Source organism: Solanum lycopersicum, chromosome 2 (genome assembly GCF_036512215.1).
Source record: "Solanum lycopersicum chromosome 2, SLM_r2.1".
Taxonomy (NCBI): Eukaryota; Viridiplantae; Streptophyta; class Magnoliopsida; order Solanales; family Solanaceae; genus Solanum; species Solanum lycopersicum.
This window is the reverse complement of record NC_090801.1, coordinates 23,300,488-23,314,201: the sequence shown is the minus strand read 5'-3', so window position 1 is coordinate 23,314,201 and position 13,714 is coordinate 23,300,488. Positions and strand designations below refer to the sequence as shown.

Sequence of the window (13,714 nt, the reverse complement as noted above, 5' to 3'; positions counted from 1 at the left end):
CGAAGTGTAACCACCTATTCTTCATATCCTCTTGGTGCTAAGCATAACTCCCCATGGAATCTCAACATTATAAACTATAATTTAAAGATAACTAGTGGACACCACATCTCAACTCACGAAGGGTATCCATCCTCCTCCCTATCTTAGAAAGCTCTTGAAGATAAATGAGGTTTCTACTAAACACTTCATCTTAACTCATGAAGAGTGTTCACCCCAAAGCTCCCCTTTTCATTCACATTCTTTACTTCATTAATTCATTAATTCAAAGTGTGTGTATGTCTGTGTACATGTGAATACATCTCGCACATACGAATCATTTCATTTATATTGGATTCTATACATGCTTAGACCTTCATTCATCACATTACACACTTTAACATGCTTCACTTAGTCATATAATTTATTTAGCCATAATCTCTAGGATACTTCTTATAATAAGCTTCACAACTCACATTAACAAGAATAACATCATAATTATCTTACTTCACATAATATGACTTTGTGGCTTCTTTCACAATACACAAGTAACTTCACATTCATACAATTCAGGAAAACACCGCCACCAAGAAGGTGTACCACTCAAGAGCAGTTCATATTGAGAGTTAATAATGATGCCAACTTACCATTCTTCCAAATCCTTCACACCTATTTGCAATTTACTAACAATTATCAGAAAATAGCCCTTAGGGCAGCAACTAAACAATAATATCAACACAAGGAAACCAAAGCTCAAAGATTACCAAACTATGTTCATTTAACCCATTCCTTAAGCCAAAAATTTATAAAAAACATTGACATGTATTTATTCAAGTTTTAGCATTAAATCACCAACTAACATTAGAAATATCATATTTGAATCATTTTAAACATTTTCATGCAAGACCCATGTTTAGAGTTAAATATACAAGAACTTAGGGTTAAAAACCTTTTTGAAAATCTATTTGAAAAAAATCCTTTAATGGAAGAGAGTTAAAGTATGACTACCATGCCTCAAATAGAAGAAACCCCACTAATTTTGGTGAAGAACTCGACCACCAACAACCTTCCTAGCTCCTTCTTGACATTTAGTTTCTATGAACTTAACACACTGCCTAAGGACATCAATGTAAATCTATTTAACATAAAATTAACTCAAGAAACAATCACAAAACTCTAGTTTGCCTTAGTTCATTTTAGGGTGTTACATCCCCCCCTTCGAATAACATTCGTCCCCGAATGACACTAAAAACTTTAAGATCATCAAGGACTAACTTAGTGTCACATCAGGGAGTATCCCCTAGACGTAACCATCGCCGTCGTCTTGTTTGAAGACTAAGAGTAGGCTCTTAGCTTACATCATTACATTCATAGGTCAAATTTAGCAGAAATTTATAACTTTTTCATTATATCTACTCAGAGGTTTACATAGACCTCTACATGCAAATAGTGTATATATATATATATGTGTGTGTATATATATATATCGACTATACATAGACCCTTAGTAGGAAGATTACTTAGTCTTCTACTTCTAATGAACTTCGATATATAAAAGATTACATAGTCATAATAGTCGTCTCATCTCACAACCATCTAATAAGAGAGTAAGAACTTGGGAATAACACATACATCAAGTAAGAACGCCTCACATGGGTTATACAATGTTCCATACTAAATTAAAAGACAGAACATAATAGTATTAAACTCAAAACAACTCCATCAGCTAGATAGTGGCATTTCCCTCGGAAAGTGAGGACCTACCCTACTTGGATGAATAAGAGATCCGAGCCTTCTTCAAGTTGTCTTCAACTCAATTCAATGACTGAAACGTAAAATGTTGGGAAAAAGGATGAAATAGGGTTTGAACACCACTCTTACTAAGTATAAGACCATATGCGCACATACTTTGAAAACATGCTAAGAAGAAGGGACATTTCATTTAAGGTACGCAATTTACTTTAAAAACACTTGTGCATAATCAACAACACCATACAAAATGATTAAGACAAATTCATGAAGTTTTAGGCATGTACATCACAAGACCCAGAACATCAAGAGTAGTCAAGTCAACATGCATATAATGTAATTAGACGTATAGTAAAAGTAACAATACAATCAAGTCAAAACCACAACTAGCATGAATAAGAGTTCATTATAACATAACCAAAGCTAGACAATTACCTTAACCCCTATCATGTCAACAAGAGCAATGACCAAGAAAACCGCATAACCTTACTCAATTAAGTAATCTTCTCATGCACATCATTCTCCTCAACTCTCCTAGCCAGTGTCCTCCATGTATTTATATTCCTAGAAATACATGGATAACCATAAGAAAAGAGTAATGATATCTTTTACTCTTCGAGGAGACATAGGAGTAGAAAAAAAGGGAAACATTATCATTCTATTGCCTCTCGCCCATATATGTGTCGCGACTCACACCGATGGTCAAGAATCTATTAGACGTGACTTTATGAGACTCTTTTATTACTAAGACTACTTTCATAACTTATGCTCTGATATCAAGCTTTTCACATTCCGAAAACACTCCATAGAACTCAAGGACAATCTCCGATTGTAACAGGAGTACTTAACCTCTCGGAGGTCTTATACAAATCCTTTCATATCATTCATCGCATATACATTATGAAAAGTAGTGTGAAATTTAATCTTTTCACAAAACACTAGAAATATTTTTAATAAAATCTTTCATTAGAAATCATAGGAAATACTAATCTCAATCTCATCAAACTTAAGACACGAGAATACTTTGGGATATGACCCATACTTCATCATATTGAAATACTTAGTCTATAATAATACTTCGAAATAAAAGACATATATGTATTCCCTCGAGTCAATTAAGGGCATACTTCACTTTGCTTGGACAACTCTAGAATATAATCTCTGCTTCACGATCATTCTAAACTTTGACCTACACTGTTAGAGATAAAAAAATATATGGAATTAGTACAAAGACTTGTACTAATCAACATAGACCATGATTCCAAGACATGGAATCTGGAGTTCTATCCTACTCAGATGAAGGTGTTCTACTTGCAAATGGTAGAACTTGGACACATCCATGTAGGCACTTAGTTAAGGAATATGGACATGCTTTGTACTCTAGTCTTATTCTTTAACTAGAATTACTTCCCTTACCATACTCACTTGGTGCTAGCTTGTTTCTCATAGAGTAGTTTACATTCAAGGTTCATATAAAATGGGGTTCCATATCTAGTTCATAACCCAATCACATTTATCCTACCAAAGAGGTCCACTAGGTATACCTTACAATGGCAACAAGAATCTCATAATGACTCTCCTAAAGATTGATATGATGCCGTTCCAGCCAACCAACCTTAAGTCTATTATTTCTTTACTTTAAGGATACCATTACGACTTTCGATTTCAACATTCATAACCTTACCACTAGGTTTAAGGTTCCACGTAAAGGACTCTCTTAACATCATTTAAGGTCTCATGTCTTTCATATATACAAGACTAAGAGGCTGTAGCATCCTAAGACTAAACATATAAAAACATAGTCATAATCTAACATGATCACCTAAAGAGAATCAATAGAAGAAAAAATATTCTTTCACATTGCATATCATGTCGATAAACACTATCCAACTTCATATAATAAACTAAAAAAATCATCAAAATACTTCAAGTAGTTGCCGACAAAGCCATGATCATCATATTACTTAAAATAATGCCGACAAGGCCACATCAATTGCAAGTAAAGCAGATAATACCGCCATCATAAGTGTACTATAATAATCACTACATAATTGAAGTCTAAGTAACAAAAAATAAAGGGAAAAAAGGCAGAGTACCACCACTCCATCCTCAACGCTTCAATCCAATGCAAAACCATCCAATTCAATACCACAAGACCCTTACTCATGGCCATGAACATTAATTGAATATAAAACTATGATACTCATTTAAAATATTTAAATTCAGTATAGATTAATTAATATAATACGACCTATATATCAATTTAGTACAATTTTTACATCAATCAATAGACCATAGAAAATTACACTAGAATTCATAAGCATTATATCAATATTACTTAACCCATAAAGTAGCCAAAAACTAGGGTTTATCAATTGCAATGGTTCATAGGTTAATTTAGTTAAAATCATTTAATTAATAACAATTCTTTCAATATTAAATACATAAAAACCTTTAATGAAAGAATCGTGGATAGATCATGAAATTGGATAATTTATCCTTGAAAACAGTAGAAAACATCTTTGAAAAGTTGGGCTCCTAGATGACTAGAATTACAAGGATCAAAAACCATACCTCAATGAAGGTAATTCTTCAATTTGATGAACAATCTCCACTCGATTCTCCAATCCAAGCCCTTCCTTCAGTTTTGGCTCCAATGGAGTTCTAGAGAATTTTGAAGGGATTTTGGGTTTTGATTTTGAAGAATGAAATCTTCCAAGTCATCGATTGTGCAACGAGTCATCGATTGCCTCAGTCATTTGGTGCTGTCTAGGCAGTCTTGGCTCAATGAAAATGATCCTTACGCAAGGACCCTTGAATGGTCCTTGGGGATGTTTTCCCGGACTTTTACAGCCCAAACATTCTCGTATATGAGTTTAGGACATCTCACATGATTTTCAATCAAAATGAACACGTAAAAATTAATGAAACTAGTGTAGACACAGAAGGTCATTTCAAGGCAAACCTTTTTAATGTCATGGACGTTCTTGGACGTTTGACCTCCAAACATCACGAAACTTCACACACTGCCTATATAAACCATAATAACTCATTTAATGATCTTAGAAAATAATTAATCACACATAAACACATAAAAACACATATGAGGAACATAGGTGACTTTGTCATCAAACGCCTTAATCGTCGCTCGACGTTTCACTTCCAATTGACCTAAAACTCTAGACACTGCCTCAATACCACATTATAAACAATTTTAGGACCTTATTATATCATTAAAAGTATGTTAGGCGCTAGATTTACCTAAGTAGTATTCGGGATCTAACAATGATAAACATATTCATACATAGTAATAACCTCCTAAAGTTCCCTTGAAGGAAAACTAGTGCAAGGCATAGGTAGAGTCCCATAGCCCTACCTAGGGCTAAGTTAACCTATCAAGTCACCTGAGTTAGTTTATACTTCATTACCTCATTTTATTTTAGGGAACACTTGACTTAACCGACATTGACCACAAGAGTTAAGTGTGGAATCCTGTGTTGTAAGACCTTACACCAAAGGAAGGTGGTCGACAGGCCAAAGTAAAACCAAACACAAACGTAGATTTCTAGGTGGATGCACTATCTAGTCTTCCTATGGGGGAAACATAGTTCAAGAAATAAGAGATATGTATAATCCCTCTACATGCCATTTGGCAATTGGGGCCTCCTCTAACAGGAATCCAATGGATGAGCATCCCTCATAGGGGAGTCAGCACCATATGTGGAACTATAGGGTGAATCTCCCTCTATGGGCAGTCAACACCTCCCAATGTCAAGTTCACTTGGTGCTAAGCTAAGTCCCTTTTTGAAATATCTTTAATGTCTTTATTAATCATCATGGCTTATTGTAGGTCATAGGGTCTAAACCTTGTATAATCATCATCATCATCATCATAGCTCAATCAGAATTGCATGAGTATAATCCTTTCATTACAATTCATACAGGTGAAGTTAGCACATTAACATTCTCATATCATTATAAGGCACATTGGTAAATCATTCACTATCCTTATAACAGTTACATCTTAAGCTAAAACCTCACAAATCATAGTCAAGACATGTCAATTGAACATGATACCATCCTATAAATATTAATACAAGATATACTCTCATACAATATCATGACTTAACCACAATTAACTGTAATTTGAAGTAACGGATAGGGGTTACAAGACCTACAAAGTCTCTTTCATAATCCATCATCAAGGTTTTGCTATCAACCCTTAATTAAACCCAAGTTGGGTATACATCATCATAATTCAAATACGAAACATGCTAACACAGCTAGAAGAACCAATATATCACAATTCAATACTATATAAAATCTTAAGGAAAGATACTTAGGTCAATTCACAACATACTTCATAACCTAGATCATCTTCTCAAGAACTAGCATGAAAGTCTACAATTCACCATAATTCATTCATAATTAGTGTAAGAACATCATCTAGTAGTAATTCAATCAATAACCAAGTTAATTGAACGAATACAATCTAATTCATATCAAGAACAAAACCTAGGGTCAAGTAAGGGTTAAGGTTATGGGTCATCTTCTACAACCTAAAAAAAAACATCAAGATATATTACGATTAGCTTAGAATACATGTAAATATATTCATTATATCCAAAGAAATAAAAAAAATCACTCAGTTCATAACATCAATTTTGTATTGTTTGAAAACCCACTTGAATACTCAATTTTTGAAATCAATTTGATGGAACCCTTTAAGAAAAGAGGTTTCGAAGGTGAATTAGATCCTATACCTTGTTAATTGATGAAATTTGATGGAATAAATTAATCCCTTGAAGCCCTTAAACACTTCCCTATCTTAGTCTTCAATGGTGTCTTCCAATAGAGAGAGAGAGAGAGAGAGAGAGAGAGAGAGAGAGAGTGAGAGAGAGAGTGAGAGAGAGAGAAATAAGAGAGAATGAACACATATTTATTTTGTGAGTTGTGATAAGTCTAATGGGGTTGGGGTATTTATATGGGGGGTGAATTCACTCAATTAGTCTTCCCTAATCCCCTAACTAACGACCTAATCCTTAAATAATTAGTTGGAACTAATTAAAAATGTGCAGAAAATTACAATGACCACAGATGACATCAGGATCGATGGATTGTGGGTCAATCAACAACCACTTTTCCCTTCCGTAATGCACTTCGTCGACGAGTTCAAAGAATGTGAAAATGACGCCCTACAATTATTTGTCTATCTGCTGGCCGATGGATTGCATCGATGCCCCATCAATCCACACACGTTCTGTTGATTTCCATTAAACAATGTCTAAACATTAGCATATTTATGTTAGGCTTTACAAAAAGTCTTGGATTTTCAAAGTGTTACATTAACCCCCTCTTAGGAACATTTTCCCCCAAATGAAACTAAAATCATTTGAAAGAAGGAATAGACTCAAGACTAGCAGCCCAACCAATCAACAATGCATAAAAACATATACTATATTAATTACACAAGGCAACTCAAAACTTTAATTACCACACATAAGACTCAAAACCACATTATGATGAATTTTCCTTCTTACAAAAACTTCATGAGATCAACATATCATTTGTGAGTCAATTATAACATATCTTAACTTATCAACATTCTACATATTATGTCATCTAGAATCCCATATCTAAATGCATAACATAACTCAAAAAAAGCCAAAGAGCAAAATTGACAATTTTTAAGTAAATTAGGCATGTTTCAATATAACATTTATTGTAACCACTTAAGAATTTACCATTTTCAAAAACCCACTAAAAATCAAAACAACTTCAATTTTAGTCATTATTTTCATTATTAGTAAGAACTACTAATCTTAGTTATCAAATAGATGAGGGTAACGGGACTTCATGTCGGCCTCAGCCTCCCATGTTGCACCCTCAACTAGGTGATTCTTCAATAAAACCTTTACGGAAGCCACCTCTTTATTCCTCAATTTCTTTACTTGTCTATCATGATTTGAACCGGAACCTTCTCATATGAGAGGTTATATTTCATACCAAGACCCTCAATAGGAAGAATAGACTCTGGAAATATGGAAATCCGGATGAACCAAAGTCAATTCACTAGGAAGTTTTAATTCATTAGCAACATTACCAACTCTTTGCAATATTACGTAAGGACCCACATAACGAGGACTCAAATTCATTTCTTTCAAAATCTAACTACCCCTTTCATAGGTAAAATTTTAAGATACACCTTATCACCTTCTTCAAACTCTAAATCACTTCTCCTATAACCGGTATTAGACTTCTACCAACAATAGGACATTTGTAAGCGATTCTTTATCATATTAACTTTCTCCAAAGTCTTATAAATCAAATTTGGACCAAGAAGCGAAGTCTCACCCACTTCAAACCATCCAATAGGAGACCTACACCTCCTACCATACAAGGCTTCATAGGGATCCATGAATATGGATGAATAAAAACAAATATTGTATGAAAACTCCACCCAAGAAAAATGCTTATCCCAATTTCCCTTAAAATCAATAATAAAATACCTAAGAATATCTTCAGGGGTTTGAATAATACTCTCTGCTTGACCATCCGTTTGGGCATGAAAAGAAATACTTAGCTTCACCTTGGTACCCAACCCTTTTTGGAATGACCTCAAAAACATAGATGTGAATTGTGCACCGCGATCCGTTATGATGGATAATGGAATACCATGGTGACACACAATATCATCTATGAATATCCTAGAATAATCTTCCGCCGAATAAGTAAACTTGATGGGAATAAAATGAGCGAACTTGGTCAACCTATCCTGAATCACCCATATAGAGTCGTATTGCCTTTGAGTCCGACGTAAATGCACTATAAAATCCATATTTATGTCTTCCCACTTCCAATTAGAAACTATGATTTACTGTATCAAGCCACTTAAGTTTAGATACTCGGTTTTCACTTGTTGGCAATTTGGACACTTAATAAAAACTCCGCAATGTTCTATTTCAAATCTTCCCACCAAAATACTTCCTAAGGTCATGGTATATTTTTGTCGAACCCGGATGAATGGAGTAACAGGACCCATGGGTTTTCTCAAGAATCTGATTCCTCAACCTATCTATATTGGGAACATGTAACATCCCTTGGTATCTCAATACCCCCCCCCCCCCAAGGAAAATGACTCATTGAGTTTACCAAGAACCGATTCCTTTAACTCCATCAATGCTTGATCAAGGTGTTGTTTGGACTTCACCTAAACCATCAAAGATGACTCGGTTATGACATACCACCACACCACCTATGGGAAAATCTTCAATCCAAACCCCTAAACAAGCCAACCTATGAACATCCTTTACTAGGATTGTCTTGTCTTCCTCAACATGGGACACACTTGACATAAATAAATGACTCACCGCTACTACATTAGCCTTACCGGGATGATAGATGACACTCATGTCATAGTCTTTCAACAACTCAAACCATCTCTTTTGTCGGAAATTCAATTTTTTTTATGTTAATACGTATTTAAGACTTTTATGGTCTGTAGACACATCAATATGGACACCATACAAGTAATTCCTCCATATTTTCAAGGCAAATACAACAGCCACTAATTCATGATCATGAGTTAGACAGTTTCTCTCATGTACCTTAAGTTTCCTAGAATCTTAGGCTATTACCATCCTCTGCTGCATAAGCACAAACCCTAAAAAACTTGGGATATATCACAATACAACGAAACCCTTTGTACCCTCCGATAAGGTCAACACCGGAGTGGAAGAAATTCTATCTTTCAAAATTTTGAATGTTCTCTCACATGCCTCTGATTACTCAAATTTCCTACTCTTTTGGGTCAAAGTAGTCAAGGGAGATGTAATGGATGCAAAACCATCCACAAACCTCCGATGATAACCTGCTAGACCCAACAAACTCCTAATGTCGGTTGGAGTCAATATACTAGGTCAATTCATGACCACCTCGGTTTTCCTTGAATTAACCTCAACTCCCTGACTAGAGATGATATGACAAAGAAAAGCCACCGATCTAATCCAAAAGTCACATTTACTATACTTGGAAAATAATCGATTCACCTTAACCACTTGCAACACCACCCTTAAATGGTTCATGTGATGACCCGCATTTTTTCGAGTATACCAAGATGTCGTCAATGAAGACAATGACAAATGTATCTAGGTAACTTCAAAATACCCTATTCAAGAGATTCATAAACACCGTCGGGGAATTTGTGAGACTAAAGAACATTATTAAGAACTCATAGTGATCATATCTTGTCCAAGATGCCGTCTTTGGTATATCCTCACCTCTCACCCTAAGTTGCTAATACCCCGATGTCAAGTCAATCTTAGAAAAGTATCTTGCCCCTTGGAGTTTATCAAATATATCATCAATCGAAGGGAGAGGATACTTGTTCTTAATAGTGACTTTATTGAGTAGAGGTAATCAATGCACATTATAAGGGACCCATCCTTCTTCTTTACAAATAAAACTGGAGCACCCCAAGGAGAAATAATAGGACGGATGAAACCGTTGTCTAGTAAATCCTTGACTTGAGCCTTCAACTCTTTAACTTCAGCCGCACACATCCGATAAGGAGGAGTTAAAATGGTTTTCTTATCCGGTAACAAGTCGATAACAAAATCGATTTCCCGCTCGGGGTGAATACTAGGAAGATCATTAGGAAAGGCCTTCGGAAACTCCCTCACTACGGGGACCGACTCAATGGCAGGAATTTTGGAGTCTAAATATTGGACTCTTACTATATGATATAAACAGCCTTTAGAGATCAATGTACAAGCTTTCAAACAAGAGATGAGACGACCTTTAGGAATAGTATTTCCCCCCTTCCACTCCAAAACGGGCTCATTTGGAAAGTTAAACTTAATCACCCTTGTTCTACAATTTATAGAGGAAAAATAAGCATGCAACCAATCCATACCCAATATGACATCAAAATCAAACATATTAAATTCTACTAGTTGAACATAAGTGACTATATATTGGGCAACATTATAGGAAAATTCCTATATACTCTTTTTGCAACAACTGACTCACCCACCGGGGTTCACACTATAAAAGGCTCATGCAAAATATCAGGCAAAATGTCAAACTTTTTAGCTACTAGAGGGGTAACAAATGATACAGTAGCATCGAAATCAAGTAAGGCATATACGTCAAGAGAAAGGACTTTAACATATTGGTCACCACGTCAGGAAGAAGTCTTTTGCTTACCCCTACAACGGAGAGAATAGAAGCAATTCTTCTTTGGAGCCTCATAAGAACCACTAGCTTGAGCTTGACAAATACCCTTGTCTTGACCCTTCACATTAGGGCAATACTAACCTAGTGGCTACACTTGCCACAACCAAAGCGAATTCCCGTTCCAACTAGAGACTCACCAAGATGACCCTTTCCACACTTGGCACAAGTAGGCTTCTTCGTTGGCGAACTAGTACCATTTTCGTTTTAAGCTTAAGGTTAGACACCCTATCATCACGAGTTTTAGAAAACTTTGAAGGAACATGATTAGACGCACTCTCTTTGAATCTAGGCTTGTCTTGAATCTCAAGCCTTCCCATTGAAGAACCACCATAAAAAAATCTTGCTCTCTTGGCGTCTCTATTCTTCCTTTTAGATCTTGCCTCTTCCACTTGTTTAGAATGAACCATGAGACGAGCAAAGGTCATATTGTCATGAAGCATAGCGGATTGGCACTCTTCTTGCAAGTTATCCGATACTCCCGTCACAAAGTGATTCATTTCATCTCTTTGGTCGGAAACCAAAGAGGGAGTATATTTTGACAATTTAATGAAATTCAAAGAGTATTGAAGAACACTCATACCTCCTTGGTAAAGGTTGATGATCTCCACCACCTTGTTTTCCCTCTTTTCCCTAGGAAACAAATTATCAAGAAATGCGTTCTTGAATACTTCCCAAGTCATTGGTCCACCCCTTAACGACTTATTGTCCCTCCATTGGACATACCAAGTTTGGGCCACATCCTTGAGTTTGTAAGTCACTAGTAGACAACCCCATAGCATCGAGAATCTTTTAGATATCATTAATAAAATCATAGGGGTCTTATTCAACTTTGTCCCGTAGAAAGTAGGAGGATTGTTTGTAAGTGTAGTCCCTTAGACGAGAGGCCATAGTACAAAATTGTTTATTTTCCCTTCGTACAACCTCGAGATTAGCTTGGGACATCATGTATTGAGCTTGAGTAGTGAGGCTTGTGCTTTGGTAGTGATGGCTTGGGACATTTGGAGAAGAGCGACCCTTATGTTCTCATCCGTCAAAGGAGGAGAATTCGCCGGAGTTAGGTCATCATTCAAACTTTTCTAAAGAGGATGACCTTGATAACCACGGGGAGGAACTCTCGCATTGGAAATATCTTATTAAAGACTTCGTGCCGCATTCCTTCTAGTATCAATAGTCTATTATCATAAAAAGAGGATTATATGCAAAAGCACATAGAGTTATCACTCCAAAGGCACGATATTGGACTTCTAAGAAAGTTAGAGTTTCCCAAGCATCATGTAGGTTCCTATCCTTAAGGGTGGCGCGCTTCCCAAATATGAATACGAACTTACATAGATGTGGTTGAGAGAGACATTGACTCAAACATAATTTAACTTCATGCTTTGATACCAAGTTTGTCATATTTGAGAATATCCCCTAGATGTAACCAGCATCATCGTCCTGTTTGAGGACTAAGACTAGCCTCTTAGCTTACATTAGTACATTCACAGGTCAAATTTAGTGGAAATTTAGAACTTTTTCCTTATATCTACTCGGAGGTTTACATATATATATATATATCGAGTATACATAGACCTTTCGGATAGGAAGATTACTTAGTATTCTACTTTTATTTCACATGGATATATAAAATATAACATAGTCATACTAGTCATCTCATAACATAACCATCTAATAAGAGTGTAAGAACTTGAGCATAACCCATACATCAAGTAAGAATGGCTTACATGGGATATACAATGTTTCATACAAAATGAAAAGGGAGAACATAATAGTCTTAAATAAAAAAAACTCCATTATCTAGATAGTGGCATCGCCCTCAGAAAGTGAAAACCTACCCTACTTCGATGAATAAGAGATCTAATCCTTTTTCAAGTCATCTTCAAGGAACTTCAACGACCGGATCATAAAATATTGGGAAAAAGGAAGAAATGGGGTTAGTACATCACTTGTACTAAGTATGAGACCATAGACACACATATTTTTAAAATATGATAAGAAGAAGAGACATTTTATTTAGGGCATGCAATTTACTTTGAAAATACTTATGCATAATCAACAAGACCATACCAAATAAATGATACATAATCATAAAGTCATATGCATGTACTTCAGAAGACCCACAACATTGAAAGTAGTAAGTCAACATACATATCATGTAATTAGACGTATAGTCAAATTAAATCTACGATGAAGTCATAACCGTAAATAGAATGAATAAGAGTTCACTATAACATAACATATGTAAGATAATTGCAAATAACCCCTATCAAGTCAACAAGTGCAATGACCAAGCAAAATCCCATAACCTTACTCAATTAAGTAACCTAAGAAGAATCATGAATAACTTTCTACTTCACATAGCATAGCATTTAGGAGTACATACCATCATACTTTAACAATGTTGAACAACACATCATAAATTACATCAATCAACATATAGTATCAACAATGTGCAAGTTAATCATATATATATATATATATATATATATATTATGTATCTTTTTATTAGCATATTCATACATATTAACAACCTCCTAAAGTACCCTTCAAGGAAAATTAGTGCAAGGCGTAGGTAGAGCCCCATACCCCTACCTAGGCTAAGTCAACCTATCAAGTAACCTTAGTTACTTTACACTTCATTACAACATTTATTTTAGGGAACACTTGCCTTAACTTACATAGACCACAAGAGACAAGTGTGGAATCTGGTGTTGTAAAACCTTACAGCGAAGGAAGGTTATTTATCAACAAA

The 13,714-nt window shown here is 35.4% G+C and overlaps 1 protein-coding gene across 1 annotated transcript; it reads right to left on the bottom strand.

Moving 5' to 3' along the window:
* Window positions 1–11,087: 11,087 nt before the first annotated feature.
* Window positions 11,088–11,642, bottom strand: LOC138341949 (uncharacterized). The gene has a single exon (XM_069294134.1). It carries the CDS (start codon window positions 11,640–11,642, stop codon window positions 11,088–11,090), a length of 555 nt encoding a protein of 184 aa, XP_069150235.1.
* Window positions 11,643–13,714: the final 2,072 nt, after the last annotated feature.

Bases quoted from the DNA above. Each gene is read 5' to 3' on its own strand.
- LOC138341949 (XM_069294134.1), bottom strand. From the start codon at position 11,642: ATGACTTGGGAAGTATTCAAGAACGCATTTCTTGATAATTTGTTTCCT.